Source organism: Colossoma macropomum, unplaced genomic scaffold, assembly GCF_904425465.1.
Source record: "Colossoma macropomum unplaced genomic scaffold, Colossoma_macropomum, whole genome shotgun sequence".
In the NCBI taxonomy this organism is placed as follows: domain Eukaryota; kingdom Metazoa; phylum Chordata; class Actinopteri; order Characiformes; family Serrasalmidae; genus Colossoma; species Colossoma macropomum.
Genome location: NW_023494825.1, coordinates 798355 through 820336, shown reverse-complemented (window position 1 = coordinate 820336; position 21982 = coordinate 798355). Strand labels below are relative to the sequence as shown.

The following is a 21982-nucleotide window of genomic DNA, read 5'->3' as shown; positions in this document are numbered from 1 at the left end:
GGCTGTGATGACAGAACAGTTAAAATTACCTCACACTTTTTTCATATAAAAAGAATAGTTGGTACAACATTAAGATTGGTTGAATCTGCTTTCATTTCTACACACTTTCGATGAAGAAGTCCATTACATTGAAAAAGACTTCTTGTCTATGACTGACACTTTGGTCCATTCATGAGTCTGTAAGGTAGCACAACTAATGCACTGTCTGCAAGTTAACTGTTGAATTGTCCCATTTAGCAAGCCACAATGCAATAGCTGTAAATTACTGTGAATATATCCTTTTCAAATGAAAAAAAAAAAAATGTTGCAGACTCATAGTAGCATTTTCATAGTACATTATTTACTTTGTAAATTAGGGAAAGGTTTTCCACTAGCTGTGTTTTGTGGAAAAAGTAAGATCAGTGGCAGCTACAACTGCTAGCTGGCTATTAATTTATATTGTGAATGAACGCACTTGCATTAATCACAGATGCAGTATTTTCTCATGGTGTGTGAGGTACTGATAGTGAATCATTCATCACTCTAAAACAAGTACCACTCCTCCAACATATACGTAAGCAATTATAGCCTCTGTGTGTTTCAGGTGTCTGTACATGTTTTATACAAGTCTATTTTTTATTTCTTTTAGTAGCATATGTTGGAAAACAGACTGGCTGTCCAGTTCTTTGGAAATATATTTATTATTCAAAAATAAGGTCTATGTAAAACATGTAACATCCATTGCACTGTGTCACAGTGTGTGAACCAGCTGCCATTTGTCTAAACATGTAAAAAAAAAAAGAGAAGTCGGCTCAACCTACAATTCTAAAGTAAATGATTACACAGCCTTTCCAAGTCAACTAAATTTGAGGACACTGGAGTTCACACAACTTAAACTTCTTAGTGTAGTCACAAGTTTTTACATTTCTACGTCTGCATCTCAGTGAGGAAAACAAAATTGAATTAGTGTTTTTTAGTCATTTTTCCTACTAGCTGAGGCTCTTTCCATCACACAGTCCTATCAGACATTTTCTCATCTTTGGCTTCCATATGTGGACATTTTTTGCTGGGCTTCAAACTCAGAATCTCCTGTTGTTGGGGTGAATAATTAGATAGTTGCAGTATGCTACTTTTCAAAGTTAAAACAACAAATAGTATAATAATCTGCAGTGTATTAAACATTCATGGACAGAAATCTGAGTAGTTGTAGGTGTTTGATTGGAGCAATGGACTCTAACAGGAGATTGTGAGTTTGAACCTCAGTGATGTCATAGCCATCCATAAGTAAGTACCCAAGAGGAGAAAATGTCTAATTGGATTGTATGATGGAAAGAGTCCCAGTTAGGGGAGACACTGAGTTAAAAAAAATAAAAACAAATTCTATATTATGTAGCTAACTGAGAAGAAGAAAAAAAAAGAAATTTGAACTGAGTGAACTCGATTATCCTAAAGTTGAGTGAACAACATTTAATGTCCAATATGTGTCAGTATGTGATAATGTGTTAGTATAGGCTAAAAATATAAACGAAAACACAGACTTACTTTGCTCTGCTTTAAGCTTTAGCTATAGCCGCTTTTCTCCCGTCTCCATAAGGAAACATTCCTCAAAAGTAGAACAGTTTCTTGTAAAATGTATCTCAATGTTTGACGTTTTACGAGGCTGAAGTCGCTTCTCATTTGCCAGCTTCTTGTTAGAATTTTCCCATTCCACCTTAAATACTGACTGAGGCGCCGAATGTAAATGCAGCATTATTTAAGGTGGAACAAGAAAATTCGAAAGAGAAGCCGACATCTTCACAACTTTTTAGTGTTTGCCAGTTTCTCATTGCAGATTTAACATATCAGGAAACCAACTGCACTGCTTATGAATGCAAACAAGTCCATTCGTCCCCAAATGTTCAAGCAAGCGATGTTAATGCTTCCACCCACATTGGAAGTGAATTACAAACTCTGTCGCAACTTTTATTGCAAGGGGGTCTCAGGGTCTATTTAGTATCATTGAGAACCAGTGCTTTCACGCTACACTGCCCACTTTGGAGCCGAGATACAGCGACCCGTCTCAAACATATTTTACTGACACAGCGATTCACACTCTATGCAACGACACCAAAACTGAAAAATCACTGAATTAAACGGGTAGGATGGCTGTAATGTGACGCCCATTGCCACTGGATCTTATTTCACCATAACTGCTCATTTTATCACAGATGAGTGGCATCAGCGTCTCATGTGCTCCAAATAAGAACAGTGAATGAGAGCCTTCCAGTTTAATTTGTTTTATTAATACAAGATATTGGAAGTAAATTCATTATGGATCATTACAAATACTTTGCTTTAAAAGTACCAAGTCTCCACACAGTGAAAAAAAGAAATCCTGATGCATCAAGATGCATCAATAATCATTTTATAATCGCATCACAGCCTCTGAACCGTAATCGAATTGAATCGAATTGTGAGGTGCCTAGAGATTCCCACCCCAAACAGACTTAATCTCTTCATCTAAGGGTGTGTAACATTATGTGCTTATGGCAGAATTACACAAAATAAGTTATATAAAGTAATATTTCAAGTAAATCTGCATGAAATGATCATGTCCATTTGTGTGCTTAATACATTTTCTGGCAGCATAGACTTCAGATTAATTCATCACTCAATACATTCGAACAAAATGCCAAACATATTGAGTCTGCATAAATTTTAGCATAAGACATTGTTTCTGTTTTCGTACAGGCCTTGTGGACTTGAAAAATGGTGTCTGACAAAAAACTTATAAGAATAACACAAACAGATAAATTAGAACATATGAAAAATGTAAAATATTTTAAAGGAGGAAGAAGATGTGAGAAACCCAGCAGGACATTTTTAATCCAAATTGTGGGCTTGTGCCAGTTTGAGATTTTTTTATTTTGAGCTCTATTTTGTGTGCATCTCTGAAAGGGAGGAAACTGGAGCATAAACCCACACTAGCAGGATCTCACAAATCCATGTATGCTTGCAGTTAAACTGCCTATACAGTATCACTCAAAAGCTTGGGGTCACTTGTCATAATAATAATTGTTATTCAGTAACAACTCATAGTGTAGACTGAAATCTTCAAAAAAATAGATTTCTTATGAATGAAATCAGTGACCTCAACCTTTTGAGCAGAAGTGTATTTGAAGGAAAAGTCAAAACCAAAAGTAAAAACAAAAAAAACAAAAAAAACTATGTCAATATACAAAACACAGAGTACATTCACTATACTGTGTACTGTGTACATTGCACACTATTAATGTGTTTAAAAACAGCTTTTTATTTCTTGCTCTCTTGACCTTGTAAGTATTATAGAAAAAGTCCATTCTTTATCTTGAATAGTGTTGTTTTCATCAACTAAAAGTATGTCTGAGTTAGAGTGACTGAAGTTCACAGAGAAGCTTTGCTGAAACAGGTTAGTTTGGTACTGCCCTTATCTTTGTAAAGCTATATGCAAAACAACAACTTGATGTTTCCATTTACCACAGAGACTATTTCACCAACAGGGACACTGGCTATTATGCCGAGGCTACAGGCCATGTCATTTGATGAGAATTCCCATCAAAATCCCAAATGAAAAGATTGTCCTTTTTTATATCAAGGAATATCTGCTGCAATTCAGTTGACAATGAATGTAAACACTTCTGTATGCTTCAGAAAATTCTCCTTACATCACTGGACACTAACTTGTGTTACTCTTTGCTCACACATGCAATTAAACAAGTGCAGCACAATATTGACTACAATACAATTTTACACAACACAGCACAACCTGGCTGAAGACTCAACAATAAACACAACATGATACAATAAATATGCACAACAAGACAGTAGGAGAGAGACAGTAAGTGCATAAGCATGAGAACTGTGCAAAGAGGGCAGCCCTGAGTAGCATCTCTAGCAAGTTTAATATAAGCCTAGTTTAAACACAGGTCCGTTTTATACTGCGTATGCAGGTTTAAACTTGTACCAAAAAACTTCCCTACTAAGTCTCATCATGTGTGTCCAAGATACGTCAGTAAGTTGTTCTTGTTGACAAGAGAGAAAAAATGCTGCACAGTCTCCATCTAATGGCCATGAATTGTACAAAAAACTTAATTTATATAATCTCTCACAGGCTTAACCATGTGCTTTTGCACACACTGACGTTATATGTCCCTACTTATCTGCTTTTTTTATCTCTAAATAAACTGCAGTGTAGCCAGCCTAATAGAAGGGGTAGGTTCTTTTCCCATAAAAGACAAACAGATAGTTTCATTTAGTCTTGGTATGTGCCTGATGTTTAGATTTTTTTCTGTAAACTTCACTGCACAATTTTTGAGAGTTTAACATATTGGAAAATATAACAAATATAAAATGTGCCATACATTTTGCACACTCTACATTTTATTTTTTCCAGTATGTTAAATTCACTAAATAAACAGTAATTTTGCATTAATATGTGCACAGGTTTCTCTGTAGAGGATGTTTACACTTATTTACACTTAGAAAATCAACACCACACTTTAACGGGGAAACCAAACTTTTGCACACAACTTTCAATTCTTCAGAATTTCTCTGGTTTGATGTTTTGTTTTTGGAGCAGAGCCGCTTTACTCTTTTGTAAAAAATCTCATGGACATACACAGTACAGACAAAAGTATTGAGACACCCCTCCTAATGATTGAGTTCAGGTGTTTCAGCCACACCCATTGCTAACAGGTGGATACAATTAAGTACATAGCCTTGCAGTGTCCATATACAAACACTGTCAGTAGAATGGGTCATAGTGAAGAGCTCAATGACTTTAAACATGGCACTGCCATAGGATGCCACCTCTGCCACAAGTCTGTGAAATTTCTGTCCTGCTAGTTCTGCCCCAGACAACTGTAAGTTCTATTATTGTGAAATGGAAGTGTCTAGGAGTGACAACAGCTCAGCTATGACACAGTTGACCACACAAACTCACAGAGTGGGACCATTGAGTTCTGAAACGCACGGTGCCTTTCGTCAACAAAAGAACTCTGCATTAGAAGCTTCACAAAATGGGTTTCCATGGCCGAGCAGCTGCACACAAGCCTAAGATCAAAATGCACAATGCCAAGCATCGGCTGGAGGGGTGTAAAGCGCCGCCACTGGACTCTGGAGCAGTGGAAACATATTCTGCGGAGTGATGAATCAGCTTCTCTATCTGTCAGTCTGATGGACGAGTCTGGGTTTGGCGAATGCCAGGAGAACGTTACCTGCCTGACTGCACTGTGCCAGCTGTAAAGTTTGGTGGAGGAGGGATGATGATATGGGGCTGTTTTTCAGGGGTTGGTCTAGAACCCTTAGTTCCAGTGAAGGGAAATCTTAATGCTTCAGTTTTCAACTCTGTGGGAACAGTTTGGGGAAGAACCTTTCCTGTTCCAGCATGACTGAGCCCCAGAGCACAAAGCAGCTCCATAAAGGCCTGACTGGGTGAGTTTGGTGTGGAAGAACTTGACTGCCCCTCACAGAGTCCTGAGTCCATCAAACACATGAACTGTAATGGAGATTGTGAGCCAGACCTTCTCATCCAACATTAGTGTCTGGCCTCACAAATGCTCTTCTGGACGAATGGGCAGAAATTCCCACAGACAAACTGCAAAATCTTGTAGAAGCTTTGCAGAAGAGTGGAAGCTGTTAGAGCTGCAATGGGGGACCAGCTCCATATTAATGCCTATGTATTTAGAATGGGAGTCATAAAAGCTCCTGTAGGTGTGATGTGTAGGTGTCCCAATACTTTTGTCCATATAGTGTTTCTCGCTGATTAGAACTGAAAAAACTACAGTCTTTACAGTGGCTAACTGACTAACTGAAACGCTGATCTAAAGCTGATGTGGGTCTGATTCAGTACAAAGTTGGGTATCGAGGCCACTGATGATTTCTTCAAACTGTCCTGGTCCCTAAATTTAAGAAACTGCTATTATAAGCAAAGAAAGATAGACTGTACTTTGTTACAGAATGACTAAAAAGATATTTAAAGTTACAGAGCAAAACCTCTCTTTACAGTACTTAAACACAAAAGTAGATGTAAATAATGTTTCATTTACATCAATGCATAATTAAGATTATTACATAATATATAATAGCAAATCACATTTTACGTAAGAAAGGGACAAAGAGGAATTGAGAGGGAGGGAGACAGAGGTAGAGGAAGAGAGGGAGGGATGAAGAGGGAGAGAGGGATGGAGAGGGAGAGAGAGAGGGAGAGAGAGGGAGAGGAAAAGAGAGAGAGGGAGAAGGAGGGGTGGAAGGGGGAGGGAGAGGAAGAGAGAGGGAGAAGGAGGGAGGGAGAGGGAGGGAGGGAGAGAGGGAGAGGGAGGGAGGGAGGGAGGGAGAGAGAGAGGGAGAGAAAGAGAGAGAGGGAGAGAGAGAGGGACAGGGAGAGAGAGAGAGAGAGAGAGAGAGAGAGAGAGAGAGAGAGAGAGAGAGATGGAAGGAGAGCTAGGGAGTCAAACTGCTAGAAAACTGTGACAGTAAAACACTGAGTTAAAGGGACCTTCAACACAAATATTTTTTTAGTTTAATGTGATATTTAATGTGTTAAACAACAAAATAATGACCTGATCTTAAATCAGCAAGCTAAATTGTGGTCTTAGTCTGCAGTCAACCACAGAAAACATCCAAATTAAGTGATTATAGTCTCTGCACTATACGTTTTTGATGTGTGTTTTAGCAGCATACCGCTAGAAGAAAACAATCCCACAGCATTTTTCACTCATGGCTGGCACAACACTGCACTTTGCAAACAGAGAAACAACATGAGGAATCACCAGTTAACCTGTCCCAGATATCAGCTTTAGTGAGGGACACCCATAGAGGCTAATCTACTCTTTTGGGTTGCACAGCCCACTCCCTGTTCACCCCATAGCTGTGTGATTGTCATGAATCTGTAGTTTGACCTTCACTTTAAATATTCAGATGCTTTCTTTAATGCACACTTCAAATTTCCAAGCAACGTTTGGGTCTTTGTTTGGAAAGATCTTTGTAATATTTCAATAAAATGCAATTTAATGTCATTGCACCAATTTTCTCATCTCTGTATTTTTGATTTTCTTTTAAAAAAATTAATTAAAAAAAAAAAACTTTATTTCCCTATCATGTCCATACAGAAAAGGATGATTAAAGAAATAAGCTACTCTCAATGGTAATATGTTCTTACAATATTAGCTGATACAGCTACTGCACAGTCGACGAGAAACACATTAAAGAAATAAAGAACATACGTACATATTAATGCTGAATTTTCACAATGGTGCCTCTATTGTTTTCATGTCAATGCTAGGAAGTGGGAAAGTGGAAACCCCCCCACTTGCTATGTAGGTATGCACAAGCACAGCAACTAACCTCAAACTATTTATGAGATTTTTTGACAGATTTTACCTCACACACACACACACACACACACACACACATAGTATCTAAGCCGCTTATCCTTCTGGGTTGCGGAATGTGCTTGAGTCTATCTCAGCGGTCATTGGGCAGAAGGCAGGAAACACCCTGGACAGATGGCCATCCCAACACAGGGCAGACAGACAGACATATACCCTCACACACGCACTGAGGGGCAATTTAGCAACTCCATTCACCTGACTGCATGTCTTTGGACTGTGGGAGGGAACCCACGCAGACACAAGGAGAACATGCAGACTCCACACAGGAAGGACAGATTTAACCTGTGATTCCAAATATGTTTTAAAAACTTTAGTGTGGCTTTGAGCTTCAGGTGTACACACCTCTCCACTTTCAAAGAGACATGTGCCTGGTCTGGCATATTGACTGGAAAGAACTGCCCAGATGTGTTCAGACACACGTAACAGCCCACCGTGGTGGAGCGATCCAGTGTGCCAGTGAGAGCAAAATATGTTTTGTTTAAGATTTAAAAGCTATTTTTTTTAAACAATTGCTAACATCAGATGTTCAAACGTTAGATGACTTACCGAAGATGATTAGTTAATTCATCAAATGATGTTAACTGTAGGTATCTGGAAAAAAAAAAACAACAAAAAAAAACATTTGCTTATACAGTAACTACTACTACACAAAGCAATTATATGCATGTAATTCCTAGTGATTGCATATATATTAGGAGTTTCTTTCCCGAAATGCTTTCGTAACAATTTTGGATATGATGAGCATTTGAGAACAATAACATCCAAGATAGCAAGAGGATAGTGGGCCACTTTACATAATTGGCGCAAAAAGCAGGAGAAAACCATACAAATGTGTATCAGCTGGTTCCATTCAACAATAGTCGACATCAAGTTTACCCATATGGAAATCTGATATGTGGCAGTATATACATTTCAAATATATGATAAATATTAGCATATATGGATTTCCCTCATATCCAACAAACATGTCATATGCCAACTTATCTAAAACTGGCCATTTTTCAAATATGGGTCTTGTTTTGGACATATATCACCATTTATAGACATATGTGTAACATATTTAACAATAAATAACAGAGAGCATTCATGTATGGATGACATACGGTCAGCGTATCGTTTGGTCATTACACTCTAAAAAGTGATGTGTTAAATAACAACACACTAACTTGTGTTCCCCATTTTAACACTTTTTTGTGTCATATTGTTTTCTGATTTAACACATTCTGTGCTTAAAGTAACCCAAAATGTGTTATCCATAACAAGTTATAGAAATATTTCAACACATTTTGTGTTAAAAGTAACACAAAATGTGTTTTCTCCAACTGAACACACTGATGTGTCTAGTTAGAGACAGAGTGTGTTATTTTTTAACACATTTCTTTTAAGAGTGTAGATTGATTTTCATTTCGAAACCAGCACTGAAAAAAGGGCAGTTCTCATTTTTGGTTCTATTACTGTCAGTGGAACAACTACGAAATAGCTTTATTTTAGACGTGCAGAGTGCATGCATGGTTTCAGAAACTGCAGAGCAGCACAGAGTCTCCGTCTCACAGTGATAGTTTAGTGTAATGTAACGAAGGCGCTGGTTGTTGCGCGGCACTCGGAGAACTGAATGGGTTTCAATCATAATGATGAGTGTGTTGGTGAAGAAGGAGACGCTGGAGAGGCTACAGAATAACGGAATAACACACACGTACATTTTAGACTAACCAAACAACAACATTAACATCATTAAACCACAACAACGTCCCTTCAGTCACGGCGCAGCTCAGCATAACGGGCCTCTAAAGCCCCTTTCCCAAAACCAGAGCCAGTGGCAGCTCCATAAGAACAACACAGGACAGCTCACAGCTTTGATTCCTTAGTCTGGGGCTGTAACACAGCTGCTGTAACACATCTGACGATGTGACCGTGTACATTTTTCATGATTATTGCGCAAAATGACTTTCATTTACCTTTGACTTCGCTGTTAAATGGCAGTAGTCCTGTAGAGTCTCTTCCCCATATTGCTTCAGACAAACACCTATAAAAACGTTATACAGTCTCCCAAAAATTCCCAGGACTAGGCCTATCGTCAGCATTCATGCCCGATCTTTCCTGTCTTTATCAGCTTCTGCGACCATACGTGCCCTCTGCACGTTGTTCTCCGGTTTAAGTGGTAGAAATTCTTAAATATGCATAAATAAAATATGACCCTTTATTCTTCTTCTGTTTTTCTTTCTATGGTTTGTGAAACTGTAAAACGAAGCTATTTCTTGATTTACACAGAACCATTTTACCGTTTTTCAATACTGGATTTGAAATGAAAATCTAATGACCAAAAGATACACGGACCGCATACTAATATGTGCTAACCTAATGTTACATTAGTTTTTTATACTTCCGAAGGTAGTATAATAGATATGTAATTACACTCTAAAAACATGCACATTGTGCGTTAGGCAATGGAATCATTCAAACATTAAATAAATGGAAATATTAACAAAAACTACAAAATACTAAATACAAAAACTATTCGACATATACGTGAAATTCATACATAATGAATATATCCAATATTTGATACTTACATATGTAGAGCACATATGTACATACATTTAAAATATATGCCTCGCCTGCATTCATATACGTGCATATAAGGCCATATAAGAGGTTTTTTGTATGGGGAAAGAGGAGTAAGGAGAGAGCTGTTCCCATCTCTGCTGGTTCTCCTCTTACTCCTACTGATTCCTCCTACTCCTCGATTCCTTCTCATTCTGCCGGTGAAGGAGAGAAGCAGTTTCTGGACCCAGCACGGTATGTAAAAACGAACACCTACTCCAGAAAAACAGCTCTAAGACAGCCTCCCTCTGCTGGTCATAAAAAGCTACTGCATATCAACACGCCTTTTGAGTGCTTTTCTTTCGACGTCATACTTATAACTCGCACACAAACAGTAAAGCGCTCTGAATTCGGACAAACCACACAACTATCAACCGTAAATATGACTATATATGTTCCTATTTTACATTCAGTTTACAGTATTTATCCCCATTTATATCGACTGTTTGATCCTCCACCGCGTCCAGCTGAAAGAACAGTTTAGTGTCTGTGAAACACGCAAAACGTTTTCTTGCTTTAAACTACACACAGATTCTTATTAGTTATGAACTTACCGTGTGAATCCAATCGAAAATCTTCTTTCTGCTTATAACAGCGCCAGTTTAGAGCTGCTTTCGTTTCTCATGTCACCAGTTCTGAACAAGATGAACAGGAAGCGGGGGCGGTTTAGCAATTTCCTGTGGTTTTGCAGTCAAGTTCGCTTATCGTTAGCAGTTCAGTCTCCTATCATCTATAACTCCAGAATGTAGTAACGTACATCTGCTAACACTGCTGCATTTTTATTGTAGGAAGTATGCAACAACATAACATTCAACAACCATCAGCCAAGGGTGTAGTTTTGGCTTTCTTGTTTTTTATATATATATTTTTTTAAATAGTGCCATGTTCCTTAATCTCATGGAGGAAATGTGTAAAGTTTGTCTTTTATTCAGACCATGTCTTCTCATGTAAGTTATATTTACCAATAATAATTATTGTACAAAAAGAAAGACTTTTAAATCCAATCTATCCACAGAAAAATAAATAAAAACATCTGAAACATCCATCTCTACAACACTTTAACAGGGTATAAGGTGTGCAAAGTTTTGAAAGTCATTTCCTTTATTTTATTATTCATACAATAATTAGCGCAAACAGTCTGTGCTTTATTCCAATTTATGTTCCCCAATACAAATATCAATATTTAAATATCATTCATTAGATATGACATTCCTAAAACAGAGAGGTTAATTCGAAAGAGGCCCTGAATATTCTGTAGTAACTCTGGCTACGACGAAGCAATCTGAACCAAACAATGTGCAATGTGCTCCTGCCTGATAGCCGTCGCGACGTTTAACCTCCGTTTGCAACTTCCGGGTGCATACCCCCCCTACCCAATCGATTCCACATATGTCAAGGTCTGTAGTGTATTTTTTTTGGTTCAGATTGCTTCATCCTAACGGGAGTTACAGCAGAATATTCAGGGCCTCTTTCGAGTGAATCTCCATGTATATTTGTTTGTACATTTATATTTAAGAATATCAGGCATCCTAATATAATGACTATTCACTATGACATCCTTATCCTTGTTGGCTGAAGCTGCACCGTTTGTTGTGGTATAGTGTCAAAAACTATAGCATATTTTTTTGGTTGTGACTGGCTCTCCAAATTTATTAAGACATTCACAACGTCAACAAAAGGCCATCAGCGTTCAGGAGTTGTTTCACTAATATTATTATCAAACCTAGAAAAAGAGATTTGTTCTTGAAACAAATGAATGTTCCTATTTTTCCGAAATAGGAACATTCATTTGTGAGGTGAGAAATTATGCTTATAAGCCAGTGTTCAAGTTAACAGAGCTTGTTTATGAAATTTAGAGATTAACAGGTTATTTTTCAATTTTATAGTCACATCTCAGCAGGAATTCTATACCACCTATCAAATTAAACAAAACCAAATGTATTCCATATATTATTTTTTTTCTTGAATGAATCCACTTGTGTGCTTTGTTAGTCCTGATTTGTGAATTCAGATGGCCTAATTTTCCATGCTAAAGTCTGCCAATATTACACATCAGAAGTTTATTTTCTAAAGCTTAAAACTTCAAAAGTTGAGCTCTCAGATGAAACCAGGCTCAAAATGATTGATTTGTGAAAAATTTCACAGCTCTTATTTTGTCTGTCTGTGGCCTGTGTAAACCGTGAGAAAGGAAAGCGAGAGAACATGAAACATAAGTTTGTTTGTTGTTATTGTTTTTTTGTTTCTTTACTTTGGCAGGTGCTTTTCAATACAAATGACATCAAAATCCATGAAAATGTGTTTGATTTGGCAGAGCTCAATTTGTGAAACACTTCACAAACCGTTATTGATCAGTTATTTAATTATATGCATTATATACATGCATTTTTCAGTATTCGCCCCCAAAAATGAATACCTATATTATTACACATGAAAATGTGAGTAGAACTGTAAACATAAAAAATTCCAAACTGTGTTAGTGAAAGTTTTACAGATCAGATAATGCCTTAAACAAATGCAATTTCTTTGCTGTTTTAGTGTAAATAGCATTTCGGAGTCAAACCCTCAAAATGTTCAGCTTTTTATCTCCAAAACTTATTAATAAAGGATTAATAGGCATAAATATAGTTGTGAAATATTTCACAGATCAGAAAATTTATGTGTGCTGTTATCTCGAGGTGCAACACATCTGGTAACGCTACTCAGTATTCCTTCTTTACTTCTCATCTCTTTCTCAAATTCTCTTGATCAAGGTGTAGTGTGTGCTGCTAGTTGAGACACTTCACATTGCTGGAAAGGATCTGTTTATGTGATGTTTGGATTCAGCAGGGCTGGCAGTAATTAAGCCTGTTTGTCTGGTTTAACTGATCCTGATTAAACTGATTGAGCTACATCTGGTTTAGTAAGGAGGGCGAATAGTTTTTCACATAGGGCCAGCTGTTGTTGGATGAAATTATCCATCAATAGATTAAATGTCACTTTGAAAATTGTATTTTGTGTTTACTGTCTTTGTCTTACATACAATTTTGTTTGAAAATCTGAAAGAACTTTTGTGTTTCCTCTTGCTTTTTTTTTTCTTCATGTTAAGTGCTGATGTAGTTACTCGCTTTCTTTTGTAGAGTCTTCCTCCACCGCTGGAATTGGAAGTGTCCATCATCATGAAGTTGCTCTTCATACACAGCTGGATTCAGGAGCTGCTGAAGCTGCTGCTCCCTGTGAACAGTTCATCCATAAAAATATACATAGGGTGCTAAAACATTCATTCTTAGGCTGATGAGTTTATTGTCAGTAACCTACAGCATAAAACAACACCTGAAAAACTGATATGAAACCTTTGATATGAAAACCTAAAATTATATATATATATGATTTAGTCTGTCAGGCAATTAAAATGGATATTAAAGAGAACATTACTAAACATTCTTATTCAGTATAATAAACAGGAGCAGGATTGAGAAACCCAGCTCTAAAGCAGCATGTTGTCTTGAGGTCTGTTTCTGTTCTGCTGGTCAAACTGCGCTACTGCACATCAACACGCCTTTTACAGTTTTAGTGCTTTTTCATCGACGCCATAGTTACAACTCGCACACAAACAGTAAAGCGCTCTGAATTCAGACAAACCATATAATAATAACCGTTAAAATAACTACACGTTCATATTTTACATTCAGTTTACAGTATTTTAGGCCAGTTCACATAATACATTTTTGGCCATCTCCCGTCTTCGTCTCTACGTGTTTCAGTAATCGGCCATTTTGTAACTTGTTCAAGTCTGATCCTCCACTGAGTTTAGCTGAGTTTACTGCGTCACCCCTCCCTCTCGTTTCCTCTCTGTCTCACCAGTCTTGCTTCCTCCTACTGATGTGTTGTTTGCGAACGAATCGGTTCTTTGAACCAGCTCGTTTAGGTGAACCGACTCACACTGAAGAGCTGATTTTTTTGTACATTTGGACTAAAAAATGGCAGATCACAGCTGAAAGTTAGGATTGTTCTGTTGATTTGTTAAAGGATCCCCTCCTGGTTCTCCTGACTCATTATCCTTAGAACCTGCTACTTTCTGTGTTAGGATGTCTCTGATTTTGTTCTTGACAGTTTTCATGTCATTTTTAATCATTTCCTATTGAGCCTATCTAAAGATTTTTTTTTTTTACTTTTGCTCATCCTGATAGATGATTGGTTGATGAATCTGCCTGCAGTCTGGTGACCTCTGAACACTGAACACACTGTCCTAAATGTATTCAGTAACACATTCCATTACAATATATAATAAGTTAACATATTCAGAATACATTTACAGCAGTGGTTCCAAAACTGCCAGCACTGCACCCCCTTACACATCACATGTCCTGCTGTGTACCCCTCTCTGTCACACACATACACTCTTATACTGCCATATGTAGGACATTTAGACTTAAAATCAATCTACCTTAACACATTTTATGACGTGATGACACAACACACCACATCACTCTCAGATAAAAGGTGCTGAACTGTCACTGGGGTGGTAGTCTCAAGGGTACATCTTCAGGACCTTTAGTTAGGAAACGTAATTGGGCCTTTAGGCCATTAGTGCACCTTTAAGGGTGTATTTACATTGTAGTTTGGTGAAAAAAAGTGTACATATACAGTATCTTCTTTTCTGAGAGTGTAGAGCAGACAGTTCTGTTAATGTGTACCTTAAAATGAGTAATACTGCACAAACAGCAGCACTGCCAAATTTAAAGCAGCAGAGAAACAGGAGTATAAACTTAATGATATATATTTTTCTTGACACATCTTATGGTCTTATGGAAAAATGTTGATATGGCAGCTCAAAAATGTAGTGATATTTTTTATTCTGACAATTATTTTGGATCTTGGAAGGACTGTTTTACAATATGAGTAAATTCAAATAAAGTTAATAAAGGAAAACAGTTTAGCAGTAAATGTTTCACTTTTTAAAAACCGTGCAACACAGCAGGCTTGGACAGTGTGGTAGTGAACTTCCATATACCGACTGAGCGCAGATGAAAAGAAGTCAGGACAAAAAAAGCAGATTTGCCTCTTAGGTCATGATGCAGTTATCTGTTGTTCTAATATTCATATTCATCTGAAATCTCTAGAAACTGACCTGCACTCAAGCTAAATCAGTACTGACTCAATATTACTGCTTATTCCCTGATAACCTGATTTAGGCTGACAAAATCTCCTAATTATTATTTTAATGCTGGTAACATTTTCTGAGGACATTTTCTCTCTCCAGCTGGTTGTTCAAATTTCCCCATTCCACCTTACATGGTGCAGCAGTTACTCCATTTAAGGTGGAACGGGAAAATTCGAATAAGCAGCTGGCAAAAAAGTAGCTGACCAGCTTCATGGAGAGTTGAAAAGCATGAAACGAGCAGATAGCTTTGTTTCTGCTAGACGGCTGAGTAACTTAAACCTATTTTTGCTGTTTCAGAGAACCAACATGTCAGTATTGTTTTGACCCGTTTACCAATGTTTGTGATAACTAATCAAAACTGCTGCATCATTTTCAGGAGTAACATGAAAATTCCTATAAATATGCACTGTGGTAGGACATTTCAATAAGGTAGGAAAACTCGTCAGGAACAGCGCCATAGTCTGCCTAGCTTTCGTGTAGTCCAGTGACATCAAATTGATGCAGAGTAGCATTAGCTAGCATGTACCATTATTATTATTAAGATTCTTTAACAACTTCATAATTTAGAGGATCCAGTGATGAGTGGGAGAAAATGTACACAGTACAAAATGTATCGGATTCTGGACATTTTAACTTATCACAGGGTGCAATAAAGCGATTTTTGAAAACCCTATTCATTCTGGAGAAATCAAGCTTAGACCTAGAGTTCCTAATATGGGCATAATGTGGACTACAGAATGACGCACCACTGCAATGGTCTGGTTGAGCTCAAAAGTGGAGCTGTTTAATGATGCTGTCATTTAAATGGCTATGGTCAAAGGGATGCAGTCTGGCAAGCTGTGCAGTCCAGGCCCCCAGCTTTTGCCTTCAAACTCTTGCCACTGGAAGTAAGCTGGTTGGGCGCCAGAGGACCATTTGAAAGAAGCTCTGCAATGACTTCCATTCATTTCAGCATGTCTCCAATGATAAAGACTCATTTGAGCTGTTTTAGATCACCATACGGCCCTGTATTCCTCTAGAGAGACTGGACTGTCTGTCCTTTGATCAACACAGGACTTTGAATCACTTCATAGCTTTTCATTTTTCTGTTACAGTATAGAAAATGATGTGAAAAAGTTGTGACTCGAAAGACTGCCCTTTACTGTTTATTAATAATAATAATAATAATAAGAAGAAGAAGACGAAGAAAAAGTGGAAGAAGTAGAAGAAGACACATGGCAAACACTAATTCTTAACAATGGCAATTTAATCAAAATGCAGTGTTTGATGTTGTGTAGTGCACCAAAAAAAACAATAGAGACAGGCACTCACAGTACATGATTTCATAGAGTGAGTAAAGACATTGTAATAACTGTGTTTTTTTCATGAATATATTGTTTTTATTATTTATGTATTTATTCAGTAGTGAATGAATTTAATTTTACTTATGCTTTGTTTGGATTGTAAAATAATAATTATGAATACTATATAAATTATGTACAATTATTATCATTGCAAAATAAAGAAATAATTGATTAAATAGTGAGTATTAATATAATCATTATTAACGCATTTATTTATCTATTTATTTATTTAATAATGATCATTATTAGGAAGTAGTAACTAAAAATTAGTTATTTGGTGAAAGTGTCCTGTAGTGCTGAATGGTTGTGATACTTTTTGTTCCTCCAACACATTCACAGATCATTGCTGGGCAGCTCCCACACTCAGTGTGGTAATTTGAACTGCACAGTAGAAGTTGTCATTAAGGCGCCTGTGCAGTCTCATGCATTCCCACTGACCTCTGCATGAGAATCTGATCAGGAAGTGAGAAGACTGACCTCACCTGGACCCCATTGAAAACAGTGGGATGACTGGGTCCAGTATATATATACTATCAATGGAGCAGCCTGCAATTCCACATTCAGGGTAGATTTATCCGTTGTGCAACAACGTCATCGGAAACATGCTTTCAAAATAAAAGACTCCACAGATGAACACTGTGGGCGCAGCTCAAACCAAACCAAAGAGCCCTTTCTATAGACAGCATTTCTGTCTTTGTATTTACATATTAATAAAAAACCCTTCTATTTAAAGCAGCATGTGTAGGGGCAAAGGTACAATACCAGCTATAAATTACTGCATATTGTAGGAACAATTCACAGAAAACATAAAGAAATAAGAGTAAATAAATGAATTAATGACATTTTACAATAAATAAATGACAATAGTACAGAATGACAATTGTACAGTACTGTACAATAGTACAGTAATCCAATAGTACAGTAGTACAATAATGACAATAGTACAGAACAGTCTAAAGATCCAGTGCCTTAACACTAGACGATAGTACAATATTGTCTAGTGAATAGTAGACAATAGTGAATGTGAAAAGTGGCCCAGTAAGAATATCTCATAGGAATTAATTTGTGCAAGGATAGGAATAAAAGTAAGGAGATTTTTCTTTGACAATATACAGTTACAAAACAGTGATATTTATTTATTTACTTTTACTTACTTTTACATTTTTATTATTTTCACTATTTTTAATTATATTTTTCTGAGTGACAGTCGCCAATTCCAACTCACATAAAGAACATTGTGGCGATATGTCAGTTGTAGGGTTAATAGGACCACCAGTTTGACCACCATGGTGCATCCTGCTGTTTAATGCTGTGCAGAAAGCTACACCTGCCACTGATCCTCCTGATGATACTGCTGCCTGCAACTATTTAATTATTGCTGTTAAAACCATAAACATATCCATTTAATTAAATTTAAGAGACAGAGACAGAGAGAGAGATAGACAGAGACAGAGTGTGACAGTCTAGTTTTCCTTGTTGTAACTGTGTGTTGTGATGTTCATGAGCTTTAGTTGTTTGTGTAGAGGACACACAAACACACATAGGAGGCTATTCTATCTCACACACATGCACTGACGAGCCAGGATAATCACGCCATAGAGTAAATCCAGCATAGAGCGGTTCAGTGAATGTGGTGTTGAATGTGTATAGGTGAGTCAGTGTGTGTGTATCAGGGGAGACTCTGTAGAAGGACAGAGTGCCCCCTGGCCAGTCCACATACACTCCTACTCTATTAGAGCTGGAGGGAGCAGCCTGGACAGCAGTGCTGTCATTATTGTGATAGACAGAGTAACTGCTATCAGAGCAGTCCAGCCTCCAGGACTTTACATTCTGTCCAAACCTGCAGTCAGCACCGTCTTCTTTCCTCTGGATTGATTTATATGTCAGAGCTACTTCAGCTCCTCTCCCCCTGCTCCACTCAGCCTCCCAGTAACAGCGTCCAGTCAGACTTTCTCTACACCGAAATTTGCCCATAGACATCAAATCTCTCTGGATGATCAGGATACGAGTGTGAAGATCCCAGATTTGTCACCTTTCTGTCCTCATCAGACAGAGAGTGTTCTCTGTGTACTGTGTTTGGATCCAGAGTGAGCTCACAAGAATCTGCACACAAGAAGAGGAACACACACACACACACACACACACACACACACACACACACACACACACGTTAATATATTCATTCAAATGTTCTAACTGTCCGCAATTATGATCTCTCTCTCTCTCTTTCTGTCTTTTTCTCTCTTTTCTTAATTAATAATTAACTAACGATAGAAATAAGAATTAACATTATTTTAGATTTTATTAAGTAGATTATTATAATTTCTGAATGTTTCAGTAATGTCTCAATTAATCATTAACTGCTGGTAGAAATGATAACTAGCATATTATTTTAGATATTATTGGGAGAGCAAGAACTAATCACTAATTACCAATGTATTAAAGTCTATAATACAAATCATACTCATGTCAACTAAAGTCTATAACATTAAGTAACAGAAATTATATCATTCACCAAATTAATTTAAAATTTAATTTAGAATTAAATCAATGTTTGAATAACATTACATTAAATAGTAATGTTTTAAAAATTATGAAGAATAAATACAGCATTAATTAATGGTTAATTGTACTATACTATAAATACTAAATGTTGCTCATGGTAAACGTTATTATTTTTACTATAGGGGCACAAAGACAAATAGTTAAGGCATATATATATATATATATATATATATATATATATATATATATATATATATATATATATATGCCAAAAAAGTATGCATAGGGTGCTAAAACATTCATTCTTAGGCTAATTAGTTTATTGTCAGTGACCTACAGCACCAAACAACACCTTAAAAACAATAAAAAAAACATCTAAAGCTGCATATATAGTTTGGTTTAATAGACAATTAGAAATATTTCTAAACTTTCTTATTCAGTATAACAGACAGAAGCAGGACTCAGAAACACAGCTCTAAAGCAGCACGTTGTGTTGCACACTACACATCAAAACGCCTTTACAATATCAGTGCGACGTCATACTTGCAAATCGTTCATAAACAGTAATGCGCTCTGATTTCGGACAAACCACACTATTATAACCGTTACACGTGATTATATATGAGCATATTTTACATTCCGTTTATACTATTATATGTAATCCAGTTCACAGAAACACCTCGATGTTTATTAATCGTAAGCAGCCATTCTGTAACAGTTTCTTCGAGTTTGATCCACTGAGTTAAGGGACAGTTCAGTATCTGTGAAACACGTTAGAACGTGATCCTGCTTTAAACTACACGCAGATATTCTGCATTTCTGTTAGTCTGAACTTACCGAGTGAACTCAAAGCGCTGGTGTCTGCAGGCTTCCTGTCTCTGAAGTCTTCTCTCCGTGTAGAACGGCACCAGTTTAACTTACTTTCGGTTTCTAACTCACTGTATCACCAGTCCTGGCGACTGTGAGTGGCTGTGACTGTGAGTCCGGGGGAGTGGGCGGGGCTACTGTCAGTCATTTACTGACTCCAGCCAATCATGTGTCACATAATCAATTCACAAATTTGCATTAGCCAGTCAGAACAGATGAACAGCACTTTCAGGAGTGCGCACAGACCAAAAGACCATAAAAATAAGTAATAGTGATGAAATATATGAAAAATCTAACAGAATTGTGTTGTGATTTCACTGAAGAGATTATGTGATTATAGATTGGCACAGACGTATGAATCTTTTCCTCAGTGCTAAATATCAGAGGACTGCCCTCTCCTCTTATGACACAGTAGACTGTGAATTTGGAAACAGTTGATAGAGAAGAATGAAGAAGAAAGATTCTTGGCTATTTGAACTAATACAGTACATTTTATGGGTGGTGGGGCATGTGGGAGGCTAAAGGTTCCCAAAAACTGGTCCAGCGACAGCCCTGGTTATTCATAGGAGAGGTAGATGGTTAGGAGATTGTTCAAGGTGAGCTGGTACGGCCCACTACTGATGCACCCCCTCCAACAGCCCCTTAAAGCCTTTTGAAGATTCCACAAAATCAAATCAAATACACATAATAAGGTTTTCATTTTCTTTACTGCTCATTTAAACTAGCATGTAGCTTTTTATGAATAACTGAATATCTACTACTACTAATGGGTTTGACTTAATTCGTAATGTTTGTTTTTGCAATATCTTTGACATGAAGCTGTTCAAGGTCACTCGTTAAGCTTTGCTATCTAAATCCTTACACTTGGATTTGTTAAATACTGCCATCTGTTGGAAACAATGCACATTACATCCTCAATAACAATGAACTTTCAGACTGAATTATTTGCTTTCCTCTAGTGCTGTTATAGAATGAGGCCCTTAGTCATCCACACAGTCCACTTAGACATAACAGCCAATGGGGATGAAGTGATGATGACAGCTCATTACTGACTTTTTTTGTGATCAAAAATGAGGGAAATAGATTTTTTTACATGTTGTTGTCAACATATTAAGGGACATACAGCGTCTTCTTAGGGACCCTCCAAACACGATAAACCTGGGCTAAAAGCGAAAAAAAAAGATAGAAATGTGACACATTATTCCAGTGGTCCACATTTTTACTCTGACCAACTCACAACACACGCATAGAGATGAAGTAAAATGGCCTGCCCGGACCTGAGGATCAGGTTGGAAACCCCTGCAGAGTTCTAGAAGTTTCCTTCAGCCTAAAACCTTGTGGCATTATTGCAGTCATATTGTCATCACTTTTAATGAAATATTTTTACATTTTTATTTCCTAGATGACCGCTCTCAAAGAGGATGACCTTACTAAAGAGTCTGAAAATAGGCTCTGGACAGAAATGTTGATCTTTATCATAAATAAATGAGATCACCCACATTGTGTGTTAGCTACATGATGCTATACCATCAATATGCTAGTTAACAGTGAACTTTCTCATGCTGGTTGTAGTATTTTATGAAGATGTAATACAATACAACTTTAATTTCTCATATAATAGCTAATATAGCCAACTACAGAGCCTGTAGCCTAAACTGAGCAGCTACCAGAGACAGAATAAAGCATGCTGATTTAGCTAGCAACACCACAAGCAGTCCAGATAATAAAATGATTGTGAGGTTTACATTTTAAAAGCATAATCTTTTAATTATGATCATAAACTCAAGGTTTCTCAGGGCCATGTATGGCCTATAGGGCCTATAGCATGTGTGCAGCATGCATTAACTTCTCAAGAAGTCAGTTACTCTGGTATTCAGGGCTGTGTAGCCTTTCGTACAGAGATAAATAGAGCAGGCAGTTACGTCTGTGGCGGACCCACAGCTACTCAGCTGTGTGTGTGTAGAGTAGAGTGTAGTTTCGTCACTTTTTCTTGTCACTTTTTCCCACATTAAGTCTCATAAAACCCTCCGAAACTTCTGAGGACCTTGGTGTCCTAAGACTAGTTACGAACATAGCGGCTGCTGATAATGTACTTAAGCAACTGCGGATAGCAGCGATTGCTAAGCAGTGATTGGAGG

General features: G+C 37.3%; 1 protein-coding gene and 1 long non-coding RNA gene across 3 annotated transcripts in view; both read right to left on the bottom strand.

The window, feature by feature from the left end:
• Positions 1-10302, bottom strand: part of LOC118800192 — a 79908-nt gene extending 69606 nt beyond the window's left edge. Inside the window, exons 1-2 of one of the 2 annotated variants that reach the window (XM_036560370.1) lie at positions 9959-10302; positions 7935-7979 (exon numbers count right to left, since the gene is read on the bottom strand). In XM_036560370.1, coding sequence (XP_036416263.1) covers positions 7935-7979; positions 9959-10143 — 230 coding nt within the window. In that variant the 5' untranslated portion in view covers positions 10144-10302. The remainder of the gene's footprint in view (positions 1-7934; positions 7980-9958) is intronic. The other variant, XM_036560369.1, reaches the window with a different exon arrangement.
• Positions 10303-16357: 6055 nt separating this feature from the next.
• LOC118800204 lies at positions 16358-19925 on the bottom strand. Its single transcript, XR_005006190.1, has 2 exons — positions 19815-19925; positions 16358-18575 (listed from the first exon to the last, which is right to left on the bottom strand). It is a non-coding gene; the product is annotated as an uncharacterized LOC118800204 (long non-coding RNA).
• Positions 19926-21982: the final 2057 nt, after the last annotated feature.